Consider the following 22,382-nt stretch of genomic DNA (forward strand, 5'->3'; position numbering starts at 1 on the left):
TCTCCTAGCGAGGTGGGGGGCAGGTTTTCATACGATTTTACCAACAAAGCTATTTATTTACTTAAGTCTAGATTATTTAAGGAGGATAATTTATGGATGCTCACTATACTTGATTGATAAATTTTAAAATAACTTCTTGCACACGCATGTGGTGTTGGTGGTGTTTACTCATCCAAAAATATATTTTCAAGATGGGATTTGTTTTAATTTTTCTACAGTTCTTTAAAAGAAAATTTGAGCTCAAGCCAGAGAAATCATAAATAACTCATGAATAAATAATTACAATTCATAAACACCTCGAGCTTGCTTCCAGTGTAGTACACTCCTTTCCGCCTGGGACTCTTTGGTGAATTGAGAGTATTGCTACTATTTTAGGTGTTTGCTCCTATGTGTCCAAGAGGGACTAAATCTGTCTGTGCCTAGGTGCATACTGAAGAGGAACAATGAAAAGTTTAAGTCCAGCGATGAGCCAGAAAGGAAGTGAATTGAATCCATGAATAAGCCTGCTGTTCTCCTAAAATAATCCCAAAGATGATTTTTTATTTGAAAACTCAAAGGTGGACTGTGACACCCTGCCCACACCAGACAGTCCTGTCATATACATAAAACACCCCTGCAGACAGTGGGACTCTATCTTATTCCTTTTCTGATCATAGCTGAGGCTTGAAATGCTGTTAATATTAGAACTGGGGAATTTTCTTCTGAGAAAACCTCTTCCATTTTCTTTTTTTTTTTTTTTTTTTTTTTTGGCTAAGTCTAGTTACAGTTCCTTAAGTCTTCTCTGTAAGGGAAGAAGATCTTGGTGGAAATGCAACTGTCCTATCCTTGAGGAAGGGTGTGTCTCGCATCTCAGGGAGTTGCTTTTTTATTGACCATAGAGGCAGCAGATGGTGCTGGTTGTGCTTTCCTAATCAGAGACTCAGAATCTGCTTGTCCCTGTGTGGCCTAGTCTTCCTTGACTTCAGAATGCTTCTTGGTAGATACATGTGACACTCTTAAGACAGCAACACAATTCATGGCAGCTTTTCATGCTGCTATCCCGGGAGTAATTTGTGGAGTGAAATGATGCTCTTTGGAACCAGCTGAATTTCCCTTTGTTTGAACCTCTCCAGCAGCAGCAACTCAGCCATGCAGTTGTTGCTATTATTTCTTGGGTTGGTCCCAAAATACGCTAGTTGCTGCTCAGACATGTAGGAAGTCTGAAGTGCCCTGAGACCTTGCAGTCTAAAACAGAACAGAGGGGCAAATGCAAGCAGTGTTTTAGAGACAACATAGGTTAGCAGTCTGTCAGCTGCAGTTTGGGTTTTCTTCTCTGTTGTTATTGACTTTGATCCACCATAAATTGTTCCAGGATGCAGCATGGGGGCCTGAACATAAATTCTGACCAGCTTCTGGCTTTTCTCAGGCAACATGGGAAAAACATGTTGAGAACCGCTTGTGCCCTTGGTACGCCCTTTCACTTTCAGCTGTTAGGCTGGAATAGGGGCTGTTCACAAGGTATTACCAGCTATTCAACAGCAAGAAATATAATGCCACTTGTCCTCTGATGTATAGTTGTCTTAGCAGGCCTCAAGTTCCTCCTTCAGCACCCGAGAAGTCCTGGAGACTGTCACCTTCAAACATGCGCATCGCAATGGTTTTAAAAAATTGAGATGTGAGCACTGATGTTTGATTGCCCTTGAAGGCCATTTGCTTTTCTGCTGTTGCTTTGTGGTGGTTCCTGCCAAGGAACATGACCTCGTGTCCTGCCTACAAAGTTAAGGTGAAGGCTCTTGGTTCAGAGCCTTGGTGCTTGTTACATTTTAAAGGTGCAACTTGTTTCCTGTCTTGTTCCAGGTCCTTTTTTGGAGTTTCCAGCATTTCTGAGTGATTCTCTGGAAGTCCTTTATCTGAACGACAATCAGCTGGACTCTGTCCCACAGTCCGTTTGCCTTCTGAAAGGTTTAACAGAACTTTATTTAGGAAAGTAAGTCCGTGTCCTGGAAAAGCTATGCAGTATTATTTCCATGTTGTTTTAGTGACCAGTCTTCTGTGGAGTCCCACCCCAGATGTCCAGGGCTTTTGAAGTCAAAAAGCTGGAAGTAGTCAGCCCCTTATTAGAACTGTGCCCGTCATTTGCTTTAGATAAGGAGGAGGCCACCCTTTTGAATTAGGGAAGATGATCTAGTGCTTTGAACCCAGGCCTGGGAATCTAGTGTGCCTCTAGTTCATTCTGGCTTTTTGCTGTCAGCTTCTATAGCATTAGAGTCAATAACTCATCATTTTTGCCTTTATTTCCTCAACTGTCCAGTAAAGATGATTACACTCGTCTGCCTCAGAGGATAAATTGAGGTTATACATCACTTTTAGGATGGAAATTACTATTAAAGTGCTGAGTAGTCTTATTAAAATGTTAATGGAAGATTTCTGCAAGGAGAGAATAGTGTAATCTGAGAGTCCGTGAGAGCAGCTACTTACACACAAAGACTGGTTGTTGGTAGATTTATTTGTTTTTGTACAGTAACCCTGGTATCCGAGAGCTTCCTCCAGAACTTGGACAGCTGGCTAATCTCTGGCAGCTGGATATCGAGGAACTAAATATCAGTAACGTTCCTGCAGAGATCAGAAAAGAGGGTAAGGCTGATCCTGTGTGTTCTTTATTAAATTGACTGAACATATAATGAAAATCGCTTCCTTTTAACGGTCCTGAACAGGAACAGACAGTGTGCGCCCAAGCACTTTTTGCAGTTAACTGGAATTGCATAGGGAAACCTCCTACGCGTATTTGCAAATTTGATAATTGGTGCTACGCTCTGGCTATATGATCAATTTAAGATAGATCACGTGTTGAAATGATGATTTATAAGTGCAATATTCATTTGTAGTGTGCATGCTGGATGAATTCCGTGTCTTGCTTCCTGAATGTATATGTTTTAGGGTATTTAGATGGTCTTTCTAAAGACTGAACTGTTTAGGATCAGCACAGTCAAATTGAAGTGACTTTATTGTAAGCTGCTAGGTTTTTGGATCTATTACAATACTGTCTTCTTTTTTGTGTGTTTTAATAAGAAAATCCTGTGGGAACAAAGTTATTAGGAATTATTCCTTCTCCAGTGCACTGTTGAAGCCTAAATCTAATTTTAACTGGGAACATAAAAGTAGAAGGAAAAACTGAGTATTTTCCAATACTAAATTAGTATTTTATGTTTCCTTTGAGCTTCTGAAGCCTACGAGCCACAGCATTTGTTTCTTCTTACAGTGCTCCATTGTAGAGTCTCAGAGCAGTGACCTTTTTCTGGGGTCTCTGTCTCAGGTTTGTCCACTAGAGGTTTCTTTGTTTATTCTCTGGGTTGTCTCAGCCCACAGCAAAACTGCAGGGAAAATATTAATTCAGCTGATGTGTCTGCAGCAGTAGGTTTTGTGCAGTCCTGCTGTACATATGTACGTTTGTAACTGCTAACCACAGATAAAGCCTGTTCACTTCCCCCCCATAGGCCCTAAAACAGTGCTGGCATACTTACGAGCACAGCTGCGCAAAGCAGAAAAGTGTAAGCTAATGAAGATGATCATCATTGGTCCTCCACGACAGGGAAAGTCGACGCTGATTGAGATACTACAGACGGGAAAAGTCCCTCAGATGATGCACAGCGATGCCACCATACGTACAACAAAATGGGAGCTTCCCAAGCCAGTGGGACACAAGGCAAAGGTGAAAAACAATCAAAGATCCTTAGGGATCTAAGGGGAGTGGGATGTTTGAGCCCCGCAGTGTCCCTTTTAGGCTGAAATTGCCTGCCCTTTTACAAAGAACGGTTTCCATTACCTGTGAGCCAGACCTCACAAGTGACGTGTTTTTAGACCCATCATAATTCCTTTCTTTCATTTCCAGTTGGTACTACTAGAGGACAGTTCTGTTTTCCTGAGCACTCAACTTTGTATCCTAAAGAGAGCAAGCCATGTGTAGACTGCCTAAATTCTGGCTCTCCCAGCTTGGGTGGTTTTTGAACACTGATTCTGAGAGAATGTTTTAAATCAGCTTATCTAAAGCAGATTGTCCTTTCATTTGGGGCCAGAAAATGGGACATCAGTACCTAAAGCTGGACTCCCTTGATATCAGGACTGTCCTAGGTGGGGAAGGTGGGTGGAAGATAGGATGCCTGACCTCTGGTGTGATCCAGGGATGTCTGAGGCGTACCTTAACCACACAAATCTCAGATGGCTCATTTGGGGAGTGTGTTGACCCACACTGAACTCATTTGGACAGCACTGAATTAATTCAAGCATTTGTAGGTGGCCCTGCCCACTGCCTGTGTAGTAACACAGGGATTAGAGCATTCAGAATTGGTCCTGAGGTCTTGTTAGAGCTAAGGGTGTGCGAGCGCATGGCTCTCCCTTCCCAGATGAGATCCATGACCACCAGACTGTTTTGGAAGGGGTGGAGGAGCCTGCTGAGTTTAGCTATTCTACAACAAAGAGTGCCAGGCCAGGGACAGAAAGAAAAAGAGCAAGCACAGCCTGACTCTTTAAAGAGAAGACTTTGGTGGGAGAAGGGATTTGTCGTGTTAAGTGCTATTGAATAAAATAAAAACCTAGACAGCATCAGAGATGTGGAATGGGATCAAGATGCTGAATGGGCTTTTGTCCCTACCTCTGAGTCTCTGTCTCTACGTACAAGCACCCACAGCTGAAGGTCTTTTGGATGAACAAGGCAGTCCTGGTGCTAGTTAGGGCTTGGCTTAAACAATATGGAAGTTCTTCCAGCTGTTTCTGGGAAACTTCAGACTGGGACTATGGTAGGATATCAGAGCCCTACTGAGATTCTTAGCTCCTTGCTGAAATCTCATAGGGTAACTTGTCATGTGGGATCAGTCAGTACTTGGACCTGGACCAGTAAACAGAGTCCACTCGGTGTTACATTATGCTCTGAGGATGGTGACTAGAGCAGGGTTTGGTTTCCTGCTCAGTCACAGGCTTCTTGCCTCCCCAGGGCCAAGTGATTTAGTGACAGAGCCTCCAAAGTATGTAGGTGCTTCCTACTGCAACTGGGAACCTGAATACAATTTAAGCAGAGCGCCATGCTACCTCTTGGTGCTGTTGTGGGGCTGCACAGAGGAGTGGATGCTGAGATACTTGGAAGAGAGCCAGAGCTCGAATAACCTCCATTTACACGTTTCCCCAAAAATCAGTGAGTCTGGTTTACAGTAGCTGTAATTCTGGCCCATCTCTGGTGTGACACACATATCAGAAGCCTCTGAGCAACATGCAGGAGGTGTTTATGAAAGGCCTGAGAAGTTTCCCATCTCCTGAGCATCTATATTCTGCTTGGCTCAGTTAGGGCTGAGCTCAGTGGAAGTGATTTCAGCAGGGGGTTTCCTGTTCCCCATAGCAGTGGCAGATAAGTAGCTTCAACGGTCCTGTCAAGCGTGGCACAGACAAGGATGAAACAGTTTCTATTCCAGAGCCAGTGAAATACAGGGCTCAGAATGAGACCCTTGTTTGTACTGGAGAATCCACAGCATTAAGGGCACCTCTATCGTTTTAGGAGCAAGTAATTAGTCTTGATTTCCTGTGGGGAAGTGGTAGCCATGCTTAACAATTGCTTGTTGATTTGTCTTTCCTGGAGGCACAATTAGGACATTGAAACCCTTCTTGTGTCATACATTATGCAGGCGTAGGTTTATACTTCAGCTATTATCTCCCTGTGATTTACTGCAACCGTTTGATTTGAACACTTCTCTTTGTCTAAGTAGGTTGATTCAGTGAAGTTCAATGTCTGGGATATCGGAGGCCCAGCAAGCATGTCTACAGTCAATCAGTGTTTCTTCACAGACAAAGCATTGTACATAGTGGTATGGAACTTGGCACTAGGGGAAGAAGCTGTGGCAAACTTACAGTTCTGGTTGCTGAACATTGAGGTAAGAAGTCACTGGTGGACTCTGGGGTATCTGTTTATCAAGTAGTAGCTCAGCACACAGATATGTGATATTACAGATTCTTTTTGGTCTGCTTTTAAAAACTCCACAAGCTATGAATTTTGCATAGCTTTTGGAATTAGTTTTCCATTATGCTGTAGGCATATCACTATATTTAACAGTTTAAATTTATCATTTGCTTTGTTCTCCCTCACACACATCAGAGAATGAAACAAAAGCTGATTTATAAACCCTTGCTAAGTAAGGCTGAACATAATTATTTTGGAATTAGTGTTTGACCACACTGTGCTCCGAGGAGGGTTTGAAGCATTTTCTTTCTTGTGTAGGTTAGACACACATTAGTCTTGAGGTTATACTTTTAACACTTTAGATTCACGTAAGCTAGAGTGTATCTCCCAGACAGCTCTCAGCTGAGACTCAGAGCTGCAGTGAATTCATTGGCTTTGATTGATTTTTATAATACCATGTTCATAATTTTTTGTAAATCTTTAGTATTTAATATCTCTCTTAACATTACATACAAAAAAATGGGATCTAAGCTAGTGCCTCTCAAAAAAGAAGCATCTTGACATTACAAAAATATTAGCTTAATGGTCAGCAGCAATCAAAAACCCAAACTAGGTAACAAAGCCGAAAGCATAATTATGATATTTCAAAAATGTATGATGTGCCTGTGTCCTTAATACATCCCAACAAGCACGTAGTAGCATCAGAAAAGATACAGAGAAAGATAAACATGATGGTTAAAAGTATAGAAAAGTTTCTGAGTGCACAGTAATTAAATAGATTAGGCCTCTTCAGCTTGGGAAAGAGGCGAATGAGGAGGGCTGCATGTAGACTTACTGGAGTAAGGAGAAAACCACAAGGGAGTCTTTGTTCATGATCTTTTACAATAGAAGAATTAGGAGAGATCAAATGAAATAATGAGATGGTAGCTTTGAAACAAGCAATAGGAAGTATCCTAAACACAACAGATAGCTAACCTGTGGAATTTATTGGAACTACAATGTGCTGTGAGTGTCAGAAGTTGAAAAAACACGCTAGTGGAAGAAAAATTCATCAAGTGCTATTAATTCAGAGATACTGTCTCATGCTCAGGAAGTTGGTGAGCTTCAGGCTGCTGGACAATGGGAGGACACACCAGGGAAAATCTCTACATGCTTACCCTGTGCCTATACTCTTCATTAGCCAGAATTCCAGGCAGAATATTTGGCCAAGTGAGCCCTTTGGTCTGACTTGGTACAGCCAGCACTCCTGTGTCTGCACCGGGTTTGAGTTTGGTGTCATTTAGCGTAAGAGATTTCAGTGGGCATCATAAGAGAGAAATGGATAGACTGCAAATAAGCATATGTTTCTGCATCTGAATATTATTCTGTGGTCAAAGTCATTTGGATTGGCAGGCTGATCCCTGCTTAAGCCTGTGCAATCCCATTGTAATTTGTAGCGTGTTCCGTGAAATCTGGATACGTTCCAGCACTGTAATAGAATCATGGAAGGGTTGGAAGAAATCATGAGATCATCTAATCCATTCCTTTGCACTGATTCAGGATTAAGTAGATTTAGACTTTTCTAGCAGTTTATCTCACCTCTCCATATACCTCCAGTGAAAAAGTTTGTATAACTTCCCCAGATATCCATTCCAGAATGTAACTAGCCTTTTTCAGGATATCAGAGTTAGATCTGGCTACAGGTTAAGCTAACTTCTCCTTTGTCTGGGCAGACATAGTTCCTATCATTTAGCTGACTCCTAGCAACTTAATACCGCATGGCAACTCCCTTTATGTTAAGCTCTGATGTAATAAACCCAAACTGACAGTTTTGTGCTCTGCAGTAGCAGCAGATGATTAAGCCATATTCTGCAGGAGAACTTCTGTAATACCCAGAGCACTTGTTGCTGTTGTCAAGCTACCACAACAGGTTGCCTCCATTTTATATTTATATTCCATTTTATTAATGTATATGACTACCCCCTCTTAAATGTTATACTTTTCACATGTCCTCACTGAATTTACGGTGATGTAATCTGGATGAGATCATTGTCAGTGTTTTCTCTTACAGGCCAAAGCTCCAAATTCAGTGGTGTTAGTGGTAGGAACACACCTTGATTTAATTGAAACTAAATTCCGCGTTGAGAGGATAGCAACTCTGAGGGCATATGTCTTGGCTCTCTGTCGGTCTCCCTCTGGATCCAGAGCAACTGGCTTCCCAGATATCACATTTAAGCACCTGCAGTAAGTACTTGTGCCTTTATGAAGCTCAGTCACTCTATTTTATGTCACTTTAAACAATTGTGTAATACTTGATCTCCTTGGCAACGGAACTGATTTAAAGACTCGTCAGCATTGCATTTCATCTATTTTTGACTGAGATAATGTAGTATAATCAGAGAGAAGTTCAGCGTTGCTCAGGGCTCTGATCATGGGTCTGAGAGCTGGAAGCTCCAAAGTCATGACCTTGGCCAGCCTGTTTTAGTGCTCCTGCTCCACTCAGGTTTCTCACCATTAAATGGTGATACAGTTTATTAGTCACAAGGAGAGAAGGTACAGATTGAGTAACTAATGCTGCAAAGCTTGAGAGCATGACTGTTACAGGGTGGGTGCTGTGGGCTTTGTTAAGGGGAGGCCATGTGGGAACCTCTTGCTATCTGATGTGAGAATGTGGCAGTGTTGGCAGGGCAGAGAGTGGGTCAGCCCCCTGAGCCCCGGACAGTCCAAACCTGTGCCATCTGAGTTCAGTGGGTGTGATAATGAAGAGGTGGTGCTGTCTGGAAGATTGGTGTCAGTCAGGCCATGGAGTCTGACGCCACTCCTTCCCTTTGGCTGACAGAGAATGCCCTTGGGGAGAGGAGGCTTCTCCGGCTGGGAAAGAAGGGGGTCTGTCAGCCAAGGGAGTGCACAGCATGGGGGGAGCATGGATGCAGCAGGCTGGCACCAAACCGTGTGAAATTGCCAACGCCTGGGGCAAGAGCAGGTGGCGGCTGGCAAGTAAAGAAGGGTGCTGTAATGTCCCCAGCACTTTGCATCTGCTGCCTGGCAAAGTCATCAGGAGACCTCCCACACTCTGTTCTGCAGATGCAAGCGCTGCGTCGGGCATCCCTGCTGGCTCTTCTCTGTTAGGAGGAGTACCAGGGACCTGGTGTGAGGACAGAGACTCAGCCTGAGAAAGAGAAAGCTTTGTGCTTCGGTATCCTCAAGCCTCTTTTCCCATCACCACAGAGCATCCTAACGTGATCTCAATCATTCTTTCTCAAGGGGACTTTCACCCTGCCACACATCCCGCATGTTCCCCTTCTTTACCTTCCTTTTCCCCTGTATTTCATCCCAGTTGGACTTGAGCCTGATTTCGTATGTCCTCCCTCCTGTGCCTCTCCTTACACTCCATCGTCCACCCGATGGGGCTCCTCTGAGCAGCACTCCAGGCAGGCGGAGTAATGTGAGGATTGTGTGTTGTGAAAGCCTTGTGTGGGTGAGCCCAGAGTGCTTTTATCATGTTAGTCCTCCAGCATCCCAGTGAGTGAACGATTCCCAGTGCCACTGATGGCTGAGGTTTAAGATAAAGCATATTGCTTTAGAAAAGGATTTTCTGTCTGCCACAGGAACACGTGTAGGATCAGTTAGAAAGACCCTTTGTTGGGGAAAGTGGAAGAGAACCATTCTTACCCAGCCCACAAAAAGGCCAAAAATAGTAGGAGCTGGAGAAAGGGCAGGTTTTTAGCTGTTAAAGAGATGATGAAGGCCAGCTTTTAGGATCTGAGCATCAATTCCCAGATCACAGGATCTAGCTGAGCAAGGGCCAGAATGAGGGTGGGAAAAGGTGTCTGGTAGTCATCATCGTGCCTCTTTGATCTGAGGCAGGGAGAACTGGACTCGTCTCCAGCGATTGGCAGAGCAGTGTTTTCCTCCTTCATGCAGTTCCTTCCAGGATGTGTGCAGCACTGAAGGGAAAAAGGGTGATGACTTTGGTTGGTGTGCCAGGGAAGTCCCCAGAGGTTGTGGTGCATAGGGGACAGAAGAGCAGTGCGCAGCAAATGAAGCAGGCAGAGCAGAGGTTGGCCTCATATATCTTTCCCAGGCTGCTTCTTATTTTTCTCCAAAGCTAAAAATGCTCACTGACAGCCTTCCTCCCATTCATCTGACACAGGAAATTTAAAATCACTGATAAGAGAAAGTGAGCCTGGAAAGGAAGCCAGTGTGCTGATAAAGTTTGATAATCTTCACCCTTGCATGACTTTTGCAGTGAGCTCTCATGTAAGACTCTGGAAGGCCTCGATGGACTCCGACAGCTGATTTTTCATGTCACTTGCAACATGAAGGATGTCGGCAGCTCAATTTGCTCACAGAAACTTGCAGGGAGATTGGTGAGAACTGTTGCTTTCTAGTGGTGATTCCTACTAAAGGGGGGCTTTTTTGGGGCTTGGTTTTGGATTGGCTATCTGGCTTTGGGAAACAATACCACTGTAAGATCCCTGTAAAGGGGAGATGACTTAGCCAGTTCATCTCCAGCAGAGTGATTGTTGTCTGATATTGATCCTGCTATTTTTCTCGTGTGGCTTGCAGATACCAAGAAGTTACCTTAGTCTTCAAGAAGCTGTCCTTGCAGAACAGCATAGAAGAAGTCAGAATGATGATGTACAGTATTTAACAGACAGACAAATAGAACTGATCATTGAGCAAACGCCTGGAAATGATATCAAAGACTATGAAGACTTGCAAACTGGTAGGTCAGAGCAGACCAGTAATTTCTTGGAAATCAATATGTGTGACCAATTGAAATATTTTATGAATAATAAAAATGGGGGAGGGGAAGGCCACCAGATAATTGCTGTGCAAAAAAACAGTTACAGAGAGCTCTACACCTGTATAGAGGTCACTTTGGAAATTGGTCAGATATAAAATTAGTAATGGGGCTTTGGAGACAGGGATGGGAAGTTTCTAGGATGGTCTGAGGCTACTAATTTTTTAAAAATTTTTTTTTTTTCAACAAGCTTTGTCTGATTTTATTTCTGCTCTGTGAAGAATGAGGGTTGCCATAGTTTCAAGGCTGTCTTCTCTGTAGGGCCTCAGTCCTGTGACCTTTATGGAGGCCTTGCTCTGCAGGAGTCAGGGAGAGCCCTTCCCTGTGAGGATGGCAGGAGGAGGGTAAAAGGGAGGTGTGATGGGGACAGAAATACTGACTGTAAAGTAGTGAGATGTGGGTTTTACAAGTGAAGTGCCAGATAGCAGCACACCGCAGATAAATGCTATTCTTTTGGCTTGGCTACACGCCGGCTATACCTAGTATGCATAAAACTGCACAAACTGCCTCATAATCTTATTCACCTGCACTGTGGTTTCCTAATGCTGGTCTATTGCTAATCTACAGTTCTTTATTTTTTGCAGCAATTAATTTTCTCATAGAAACGGGTACACTGCTGCACTTCCCAGACACGAGCCATGGCCTCAGAAACCTCTACTTCCTTGACCCTGTCTGGCTTTCAGAGTGTCTGCAGAGGATTTTCAATATCAAGAGCTCCAAGTCTGTAGCTAAGAATGGAGTCATCAGAGCAGAGGATCTCAGGATGCTGCTGGTTGGGACGGGCTTCACTGAGCAAACTGAAGAGCAGTATTTCCAGTTCTTGGCCAAGTTTGAAATTGCACTGCCTGTGGCCAATAACAGGTATGTTGATAATAAGAAAGGCTTAGCCAGGCTGGAGAAAAATGGCCATTTAATCAGTGGATATTAACAGGTTTTGCAACTATAAGCGGTTGTCTTGACAAGGATCTTGCTATGAGAAAATATTTGAGTCCATTAAACAGTGTAATGGAAGGCACCCATCCATTTGGGCTGTATTTCCTGGCATGAACATCCTTTGGTCCAAATATGCTAGTTTGAAAACTTTCCAGAGCAGGTCTTTGGAACTCGGGGCATTGAGGCTGGTGACAAGCTCGACCGCCAGCACAGAGGGTCAGTGACACCACCAGGGATGTGGCAATGAGCAGGTGGAAGTTGTAAGCACTCAGCCGGCACAGCTGCAGCTGAGAGAGGATGTGAGGCTCATGGCTGCTGGGCCTGAAATATAGATGGGCTGGAGTTGTCTGTTTCCAGTGAAAGATCCTCACTCCAGAGTATGGCAGAAAACTTTGGGTAATTGGTAATTATGTCAGCCCTGAAAGTAGTAGTATTTTATTTCTGGTGAAATCAGGAAAGTGTAGCTTCAGTAGCAATGTGATTTTCTTAATTTTTAGCCTCAATAGGTGTTGATCAATAGTTTTCCTAGAAATGGTCTAGGAAACCTCATTCTCTTTAAATGTTAATGAGTCTTCCTCCCTCCTGCCCCCCCCCCCCCCCCCCCATCTCTCTTCCTCTGGGCAGACTTCCCTGCTATTTTTCTCTCTCCCATCTGCTTAGCGACAGCCTGTTGTTGCGTTAACGGTGAAACCATAGTTGTATTGCACTTTTGATGTGGCATTTGCATTTCACTTCCTTGCCCTTCCAGGACAGCACGGCTGCATCGCCCTGAGCCTCTTGGGAGCTCTGAATGCCAGCACAAGTGCAGCATTCTCTGTGCTGTCATTATGCCTGTCACTTATCCAGTCCCGGATGCCAACAAATTTTCTCAGGCTTAACACAGATAAAGCAGCAATGTTTCTGCTTAGTCCAAAATGCCTTTTGGACTCCTTGTCACTATCTGCCATTTTTCTCCAAGGCAATTACATTGTCTGTGCCTCGGGAACAAGGAAACTGCTTTTTCATGGCCTGCCCAATCTTTTTTTAGAGCGATCCAAGCCACATTAGCAGAATATTCTTCCCACTGATGGACTGTAGCTATAGCAGGTTGGATTAATTTAATGTACTAGCCAGACACAGAGCAGTTATTTGTTACTGTGCTTCTGCAATTATTGTCTAGATTGCCAGATAGGGTTTCTGTGCAGTCAGTAGAGAAAGCAGCTGTCAGTTCCTGTTCTGAAAGGGTGGATAGGGGCATGTTTCACATATTTTCAAAATTTGCATTGGCTGCTGTTCAAGAGCATTGAATCACCATCTGTATTATACTCTACTATATAGTTGTGGTCCAGAAGGGCCTCACTGGCCTTCTTATACTCCTAGACCTTTTCTTGGATGTGCTGAGGAAAATTTATTGGGTGTCATACGGTGCATCCACTACCTTTATAGAGCAAGAACTTTCAGTTTGATGCACTCCACTTTTCTGCCTAAGGTGCATGTAATTTAGCTTTGTTCTGCTTGTTAAAATAGGGTTGAAAGTATGACCATTCTTACTGTAATTTATAAGTGAAGAGAAATTTTTATCAGTTTTACATTCCAAAGATGTTTCATGGAACGGATAATTCAATCATGTAAAATGTCATCAGATGTTATGGACTGTGACATATGGAGAGAGCTGTTGTCTAGTGATGGCTGGTTTTTCTGAGCTGATATTTCATGTTTTACAGAATACTGCAGCTGCTAGAGAGAAAACATGATAGGCTTCAAGCATTGGATTGGACTCAGCATTAGTTCTAGTTGTGTGTCTAGTCCCTGCCACCATTATTTTGGTCAAATCACTTGGCCATTTGCATCTTTGCTGTCGTTATGCCCGTCAATGATGAGCCCCAGATGCCGACACATTTTCTCAGGCTCAACGCTGATAAAAAACAGCAGTGTTTCTGCTTATAAGCAAATAAGATTTTTGATCATATAGGCACTTTGGAATGTATTTGGTACATAACAGTATCGCTGTCATGAGATTTATTGGCAGGTATTGAAAGCCATAAACTCAACAGTTTTCAAAACAGTTCTAGTCTTCCAAAAAGTTTTAGCTTCCCAAATACTGAAGATCAGAACAAAGGAATATTCTGTGCTTACTGGGAGATCTGAAAATAATTTGAAAACTTCATGGTCCTCTATACCAGTGTAGCTCTGTTACTTCTGACTGGTCAGACTTGGATAGCACTGAGTCTCCTCCACACTTGGGCAAAGAACCTAATACCCTGATTGCAGGAGGAGACCGAGCAAGACAAGTGATAGCTCTGCTGGCATGAGTCTGGCAAAGTGAGCTCTTGCCCTACGAGTTTGTCAGGGCTGTAGGAGGGAATCCATCAGCTGCAGTGTGGTGCAGCAGGAAACCCTGTAATGTTGACCCATAAGATGCTCTCATTCTGGGACTGGGATCAGAGCCAGAGCAATCCAGTCCCTGCAGCCTGTAACTGCCTTATTGCCACCTCCCATGACACCTCCTCTCCCCACCTTCTGGGCTTACTGAAGCTGAGCTGCTGTAGGTTGTTTTTGCATTTATCTTCTGTTCGACATAGGAGCACAGCTGTAATTCTCTGCTTACTACCAGGGCAGAGTAGTAAAGATACCAAAAACATTAGTTCCAACATCACAGCTGTTTTAATGACTCTTATATTTTAATGCATTTAATTTGAGATTACACAAATGTCCTGCTCATTACATCAATTTTAGTCCTATCCAATAGCCCTGGCTGAATTATGTAATGTCTGTTTTGCCTCTGCTTGCTTCCATAGTGTAAATGAATTTCTCCATGTATTGCTGCAGCGCCTTTACTCTAAAAGCTTTTTTATATGCAGTAGGCTGTGCCATTAAAAATCTCTTTGGAGACTGAATCGCCTTATTATCCAGTAACAATGTACTCACTGTTACAAGCTGTAGCTAAAATTTGAGCTGTTGAATTTGATGTGTTTCAGCTACCTCCTCCCTCATCTGCTTCCTACCAAGCCAGCATTAGATATCCACGGGCTCTGCCACCAGACCACAAACACAGTCCAAAGGGTCTTCAAGATGAGTTTTGTCCCAGTTGGCTTTTGGCAAAGATTCATAGCCCGAATGTTAATTAGCCTGGCAGAGATGGACCTCCAGGTAGGTTACTGTATCTCTGCAAGCAAAAGAAGACAGCTAAAGTTGTTGTTAAATATAAGCGTTAGTGGGTGTCTCTTCACATCCAGCTTGCTTCAGTCACAAACGTCAACAACATTATTTGAGTAAATAGGGAGAGATGAGACTCTGCAATCAAAATCTGATTCTGTTTTCATGGTAGGTGTCATTTAGAACAACAAATTGACACTGGGGAAGAAAGCCTGCGTTCTCCACAGCCTCTTTATGACATGATTCCCTGGAAGGTCTCAGTACCTCCAGCATCTTCCAATTACAAGTAATTGGAGTTCTGCCTGCAGCTCTTGTCCATGACTGTTCCACTGGGCCAGACTCTGCTCACGTCCTTTGCCAGAGGAGATCTGGAATAGCTCCACCAAAGTCAGCTATCTGAATCTATATAGGTTTAAATGAGAAAAAAAATTACAGGACTGTTGCCTTAATGGGATAATGAGTGCAAGCAGGCACCCTATTAGTGCAAGTGGTATGCATATCATTAAAGTAGTGTTTGTAAGGTTCTGAAAGCTAAGTGAATTTTGAATTTTGAATTTTGCCCCTAAGTGACTTTGTTGCAGACATATTTGCAGCAGCTTATATCTGAAAACATAGCCCTGCTGGAAACCATAATAAATACCTGCAAAATATTTTTAGTACTACTGTGGTATCTTCTTAACAGCTGTCCATTTAAACTGTGTTCTGTCATTGATGTACAGAATGTGGAAAACATGATACCTGTTTTTGGAAGGTCCTCTGTGTTCCAGGCTTCTCAAACCATGTAATAACTTTACCTGTTTTAACAGGCTGTCTTGGCAACCCCTTGCTTACATCCTCATGGGCACTACATAACACTAGAGCACCTTTGCTAGGGACCTCATCCAGTCCTCACTGAAGTGAATGGAAAGGATCCCAGGCGTCAGACCCGTCTGCAGACATACAAGCATTGGAGCAATGAGTACAGTGGAGTTCTGCAGATTAAGTCTTTGGTTTTAAAACAAAAATACATTTTGCTCTAAGTGCTGGTTTGAAGTGTCTTGGAGAAAAGCCATCTTCCTCCCACTGAAACAGGTGGAAAAGTTAACTCTCTACATTGAGGGCAGACTTAATCATTCACTAGAACATTTAGCTCTTCTTTAGGTTTATAAGACTTTTGCAAATGCAGAATTTGTATAACAAATGTCACAGTTATAGAATTAACTTTGTTCACTGATATGAAATTGTTCCTTTTTGAGTGGCATGAAAAATACTTCAATTGCTGCAAAACCAATTTTACTGCATGCATTTTCATTCCATTGCAAAATTTTTTTATGAGCACAAGTTGCTCTTTAGTGGAAAAGGTATGATAGCACCTGTGAAGGCCAAAAAAAGAAGTCATCTAATTGCTTGATTAAAACAACATCCTTATGAGAAATTTCAATAATTTAATGATTTTCATGCTTTTTTGCTTGTTTCAGCTTTTTGAAAACAAGAAGAACACCAAGACGAGAAACAAAAAGGTGACCATCTACAGCTTCACAGGCACCCAGAGGAACCGCTGCAGCACGTTCCGAGTCAAAAGGACTCACACTGTTTACTGGCAGGAAGGTCTGTTCGTTACCTTTGATGGAGGCTATCTTAGGTAATTTGTGTTCATAATGCAGCATGCTTGACAGGGGACTAATAGAGTGTATGAAACACATCATCTGAATGGAGATGAATGGGCCTGACTCATGCTATATGCTCACTCATCAGTAGAAGAGGAGGCTCTTCTAATAGACATAACTCATCTGGTAACAACTGGTGACAAAAATGATGAATAACTGATTGTTTGGCAGTTCTGAATATATCAACCTTATGTGTTATTGCAGCCACAAATTTAAAGAGGCCTGAAAACAGAAAGCGATATTCAGAGCAGAACTCTTTGCCAGCGTAAATTCATGCATTTTCACATGCAAAGATTTCCCTACGTCAATGAGTTTTCCACTGAATCCTAAAACTTCACCACTGTGTGGCAGTAATCCAGATCAATGGAGGTGCTTCTGTGCTATCAGACTGCATGCGACAGGGACTATGGCTAACTGGTTTAAGCTGGCCAAGGCAGAGTGTCTGCTGGCTGCAAGCCTGCATAAGACCTGTTGTCCATGTTCTTTCATAAATGCAGAGAGTAGGCAGCCACTTAAGACTTTCATCTTTGTAGTATCTGCAGATGCTTTTGCTCTTCTAGTCCCTGGCAAGGTAGGGAGGAACCATTGGTGCTGTTGCATGGTTGGAGACCAGAAGGGCATAGTGACTTTCCTGAGTTCATCTAGGCAGTCTGCGCTGAGTAGAGACTTGGAACCAGACATTGCAAATCACAAGCTGGGATCCTTAATTCTGGACCATGGTGGTGGTCTTATTCTTATCTCCCCATGTACTTCACTGAGTTACAGAACTCAGCTCTTTGTATTAAAGTTTTTTTTTGGGGTGGGGGGGGGATTTACACAAAAATTGTTAAGTCCATAAACTTTGCCAAGCAGTTTTTTTAAGTTTTAGTAGTAGTAGTAGTAGTAGTAGTAGTAGTATCATTATCATCATTATCATTATTATTATCATTATTATGCCACTGGAGTTTTGTTACCAATTTTTAAAACTACTGACCCTCCATCATTCTGTATGGGGCATTTCTGTCAAAACTCTCCATCATACTCAGTCCACTTAGGCCAGAGTTTTCTCTGGGTCTGGCCTTCTGTAGCATTTACCCGTTGTGAGCAACTGATATTTCTGTGCAAGAATTCTCTTCTGAAAGTCATTTGCAGAACAGACTGAATTGAAAATCATCCTCAAAGCTAGATTGCTTTTTATTTTGATTACTTAAGAACTACGTGTTATTGTGTAACTCAGGTTTCCTGTGAGAAAGAAAGTTTGTTGACACTGATACTTCACAAAAGCCTCATGCGGCTGTCTTTTGGCTCTCTTACGCAGTGTCGAGTCTTCTGATGTGAACTGGAAAAAGAAAAAAAGTGGTGGAATTAAAATCGTTTGCCAGTCAGAAGTAAGAGACTTTTCAGCAATGGCATTCATAACAGATCATGTCAACTCTTTGATAGACCAGTGGTTTCCTGGTAAGAGAACTGCTGTAATTTTCTGTGCAGTATTACATCTTTTTAATAGAAGGTTCTTTGACAGCTCCCCAGGTGCACAATATTGTATGTTAATTGAAGAGCCCTCAGGCTCTGACAGTCTCAAGCCAATAAAGTTTGAGAAAAGCTGATAACCTGCAGACAGATCAAGAATATTTGCCAGCACACCTTGGTCTAGACATTGTGTCTTTCAGTCTGTCAGTCACAGCAAGCACACATGAAACATTACAGTTCAAACAGGACCTGCTTCCATAGGATTTCAAGAGACTCTTCCAGTGCTCATAGCAGGGACAGGATTTGGCGCAAACTCCTTGGCACTGTCCCTTGATGGCAGAACTCGTTTTGGCATCAGCTGGGATCAGCATTTGCCCACCATTTCTAACACCCTATAATTTCTAAAATTGTGATGGGAGAGGCATGAGAGAATATGATACCAAGGATTCTGTGCCAAGGTAACTTCCTTGACTCCAGCAGTTGTTTTTCCTCTGATCAGCACAGATCCTGCTGTTACCCAGCGGGCTGTTTGCAACCCCAATACACTTTGTTTAAAACCAAAACAAAATCTGAAGTGTTCTTTGTCATCCCACACTGGTCTAGAAAGCACTGCCAAAATCTCTTAATTGGAGGCTCTCTGGAGGAAACAGTTGTGCACTCTCACATATTCATGTTCTGCATATTATGGAGATAAAAGGCAATTTTATTTGCCTTTGGATTAAAATAATGATAACATTAATCCCTGAAGCTTGAGAAGAGTCACGACTTCAAAGGCTATGGCCTGCATTCATCCTGCCTAATTGTGGGCAGTTAATGGAGCCTGTCACCGCAAAATCCGTCTGTAGTCAGTGGGAGAGGTGTGAACCTCCCAGAGGTTTAGTCTTGGTAGAATCCACGTTTCCCCCGGAGGGGCTGAAAACCTTGCCTGTGAGGGAGCCCACAGTGACCATGTTCCTATCTTGAGTGCTGCAGGTGGGTGCTTACTCCTAGCCTGCACCTGAAGCGCCGAGCCTGAGCGCAGCATGCCATGCGTCTGAGTCCACTCCCATTCCCGTTTCCCATGCCTGCTCTCCATCTGAAGCCATCTGGCAGCTTGCAGTCTGCAAAACAGATGTGGCTGGGGTTTCTGGGCAGCCTCACAGCTGCCATCCTTCTACTGCATGGTCATGCTCTTTAGTATATGCGCTGATCCCTGTATGCAGTTCACACAGAGTCACCCAGCAAGTAGGAGGTTCTCTCCAATGCTTTATTGCTATACTTCTAATTTCTACTGGTCCTGAATATATTTTCTTCACAAGCCTGTGACCAAAGCAGAGTAGCTGTTAAGTTACATCAACAGTCCTGTCTTCTCAGTACTGTCCCTGCTATCTGTATATACTTTGCAAAAAGCTATTTTCTTATTCCAGTCAATACATTGCAGTAAACTGCTACTTTCATGCGTGTGACCATTTTCAGCCAGTGGATCCAGGTAGTGACTGTAGATATTTGGATGCACTAGGAACTGTCCTTCTTTCTCAGTTTATGTGAGTTGTGTTGTTTTCTCTTTGCTTGCTTGCTTGCTTTGAAGCACTCACAGCCACTGAGAGTGATGGCACGTTGCTGATGGAGCAGTACGTGCCCTGCCACATCTGTGCAGCTTCCAAGCCGGAGGAGAATGAGTGTGGTGAGAAGGCGGAGGACACGCAGTACTTTAACATGGAGGACTGTGTCCTGACTGCCATTGAACTGGACTACATCACATGTCCTAACCACCCTGACATCCCTGTTTCTCTCCAAGAGCTGGTCCCAGAGCTTTTCATGACCGATTTTCCTGCCAGGTAATGTTATTTGATAGCCTTTGGTTAAGTTTCAGTCTACCTATGTAATTTGGTTTCCTAAGTCACCTCTGCTGGAGGAACATACTGTCCCCAGGAAACAAATTCATCTGCTCTCAAACACAGCTCTGGCAATTCATCCTAAACTGCAGTCCTGGTGGTCAGCACACTTGCTTAGATAATCGCTGTGTGCTGACCCAAGTCATCACTTTGGGGGATTCTTTGAGATCACTGTGGTGCAATGTGAAAGTCCCATTTTAAAGCCACAGCTGTCCTGCATTGCCGAGTACTCTGGCCAGAGCTTTCTGTAGTTGGAGTCTTCCTGGGATCCCAGAAAGGAGATTTTAATATGGCAAAACCAAAAGGAAGTGCTGCTGCATCACAGGATTGGCTCTGAAATCACCTTTAGTTTTGAAGAGCCTGTAGGTGAGTGAATTTATATAGACACCACTAGAGAATTCACATTGAGTCAAGGCTCCTGCTTGGCTGAGGGCTGTTGGATGTGTGGCAGTTCTGAACAGCTGAAACAGCTCTTTCCCTACCCATAGCAGCACTGCCAGATCTTTAAGCTGTTTAACTGCATTTCCAGATGGGTTCAGTCTTATACCCCTTTTTACTTAGTGTGTAGAGCAAGAGACCTCCTGACAGCAGGCAGGACAGGAGACCCACATCTCTTTCGGTTCACACTCTCTCAGACCTTTCTGTGCCTGATGCAGAGCCGTGAGACGTCTAGACCAAACTGTGTCCTGTTGGCTGCTGTCAGAGCTTTCTGTGCTCCCACTGGCCCCTGTTCCTTTCTTAGGGTCATTTTACTGGGCAAACAACCCACCGGCTCATCACGACAGCCCTCCTCGCAGTGCTATCTCCTAGAGATTTATTTGACGGGTGAGAGGCAAATGGAGATGTTTGAAGTGTGAACAGCTGTAAAAGTAGTCTCTGAAAGAGTGGGGAAATGATGAATTGCAGCCTGGGAGCAGTAAGCTGATTTGAATAATCAGGTTTCAGAGTGCGGGGCTGTTCATAAACTTTCTGTCCTGCTTCAGCAGAGAAAAGATGAACAGGAGGTAAACAAAGCAAAAAAATCATTAATATAGATAAATGGTACAAATATCTCTACCTGTGTCATCTGCTTGGAAAAGGAGCTTATGTGCTTTCCAGATCTGTTTGATTCTTGTGGGATAAATTAGTAAAAAGCCTTTTTTGCTTATTTGCCCAAGTTACTTTTTTCTGCAAGAAATCTGTTGTACAATACGAGCCACCATAGAGTACATTGAGATGACCAAGGTAGTTTAGGTGATCCAGTCCTCTCAGTAGATGAGACAAGAACCTATTAGGGATTTGTGAAAATGGAAATCACATTAAAAACATGAATTTACAATGTCTTTGAAACTTTTAATTACAAAGCCCCAATCTCTTTTTGGCAGACTGTTCCTGGAAAATAGCAAACTGGAATGCAGTGAAAATGAAAACAACGTTCTTGGCCAGGGTGGAAGTGGGACCATTATATATCGGGCACGATACCAAGGAAAACCAGTGGCTGTGAAGAGATTTCAGATTAAAAAATGCAAGGGTTCTCCCACTTCAGCTGCAGGTACAGTGTACAGAATCGGTGTTGGGAATCGGCTCTTGCAGTCTGCGATCCCAAGCTAAGACCAAAGAGCCTTCGCTCTCCAAAGTGCTGGCAGCACCTGTTTAAATACAGCTTTGAAATATAGAGCAAAATTGATGTGTTTCCATGGAGGAAGAGGCTGCATCTTAAAGAGTCCTTCATGAAAGCATTTGTAGCGTTGAAGGTCATTGACACTGCAGGAAGCTTCTCTCCTGCGGGTCAATGGGTGGACTCATAGGTTGCCAAGGCAGAGCCCTTGATTGGGGTGGGAGGCAAGATTTCATCACCTGTTCCCAAGCTATTTGGCAATAAGTGTGGATTTGCTTGGGTTTGCACTAAGGACTTGTGGGTCTCCACCTTTGAATAAGTCTTTTACTCCATCTGTGCCAGTAGCTACAGAAAGCAAATTGGAGATCCTTCTCAGCCTGCCGGCTCCTCCAGGCAGGGACAGGCTCTCGTACTGCACATGCTGTCTGTTGAGCCCAGGTTTCCAGCAGAGCCTCAGTCCATGGATAAAGGAAAGGGGAAAGTGCCTCATTTTCCTCATTTTTGTCAGGGAGGGATGCAGTGAACCCCTAAGCTGTGGAGGGGGCCAGCTGCTGTCCCAGTGACAAATAACCTTTGGAAAGACCAGACCTGCCTGAGCAGCCTGTGGTGTCCCGTGGCAGAAGGACAATTGCTGTGAAGGGTCCCTCTTCTGGCAGGGCAGCTGGGAAAAGGTAGGGAAGACTCCTTCTGCCAAAGGGTCTGCAATGTGACATTGACACCCAGAGAGTCCCTGCTTTAAAAAGCACAGCACAAGTTTTCCAAAATCATCCAGGTGATATATGAGAACAGTGTGTGCCAGACATACTCAAGGTGGGTGTTAAAGGACCAAGGGAGCACTTACTTCCCGAGGCAGCCGTATGTATCCTGCTTATAGCCAATGTCTGTTAGTGGCTCATGCATCAACATGAGGATGCAGCTTAAAGCCTTGCTGTTTGGCATAAGCCCACAAGCTGCCTTCCTCCTGCAGCATTTGCTCAGCACCTTCCAAAGAGTTTCTGACTCGGTTTCTCAGCTGGGGAGTGAGAAGGGGTTTGTGTGTCTT

The 22,382-nt window shown here is 43.5% G+C and overlaps 1 protein-coding gene across 3 annotated transcripts in view; it reads left to right on the top strand.

The window, feature by feature from the left end:
* Window positions 1–22,382, top strand: part of LRRK1 (leucine rich repeat kinase 1) — an 82,751-nt gene that overhangs the window by 44,697 nt on the left and 15,672 nt on the right. For all 3 annotated transcript variants that reach the window (XM_030015253.2, XM_030015255.2, XM_030015254.2), the window contains 13 exons: window positions 1,837–1,966; window positions 2,501–2,613; window positions 3,474–3,688; window positions 5,730–5,894; window positions 7,971–8,143; window positions 10,149–10,269; window positions 10,469–10,628; window positions 11,291–11,567; window positions 14,597–14,768; window positions 16,232–16,395; window positions 17,718–17,857; window positions 19,437–19,686; window positions 21,108–21,274. In XM_030015253.2, the coding sequence (XP_029871113.1) occupies window positions 1,837–1,966; window positions 2,501–2,613; window positions 3,474–3,688; window positions 5,730–5,894; window positions 7,971–8,143; window positions 10,149–10,269; window positions 10,469–10,628; window positions 11,291–11,567; window positions 14,597–14,768; window positions 16,232–16,395; window positions 17,718–17,857; window positions 19,437–19,686; window positions 21,108–21,274 (2,247 nt within the window). The remainder of the gene's footprint in view (window positions 1–1,836; window positions 1,967–2,500; window positions 2,614–3,473; window positions 3,689–5,729; window positions 5,895–7,970; window positions 8,144–10,148; window positions 10,270–10,468; window positions 10,629–11,290; window positions 11,568–14,596; window positions 14,769–16,231; window positions 16,396–17,717; window positions 17,858–19,436; window positions 19,687–21,107; window positions 21,275–22,382) is intronic.

This window comes from Aquila chrysaetos, chromosome 5 (assembly GCF_900496995.4).
Source record: "Aquila chrysaetos chrysaetos chromosome 5, bAquChr1.4, whole genome shotgun sequence".
In the NCBI taxonomy this organism is placed as follows: Eukaryota; Metazoa; Chordata; class Aves; order Accipitriformes; family Accipitridae; genus Aquila; species Aquila chrysaetos.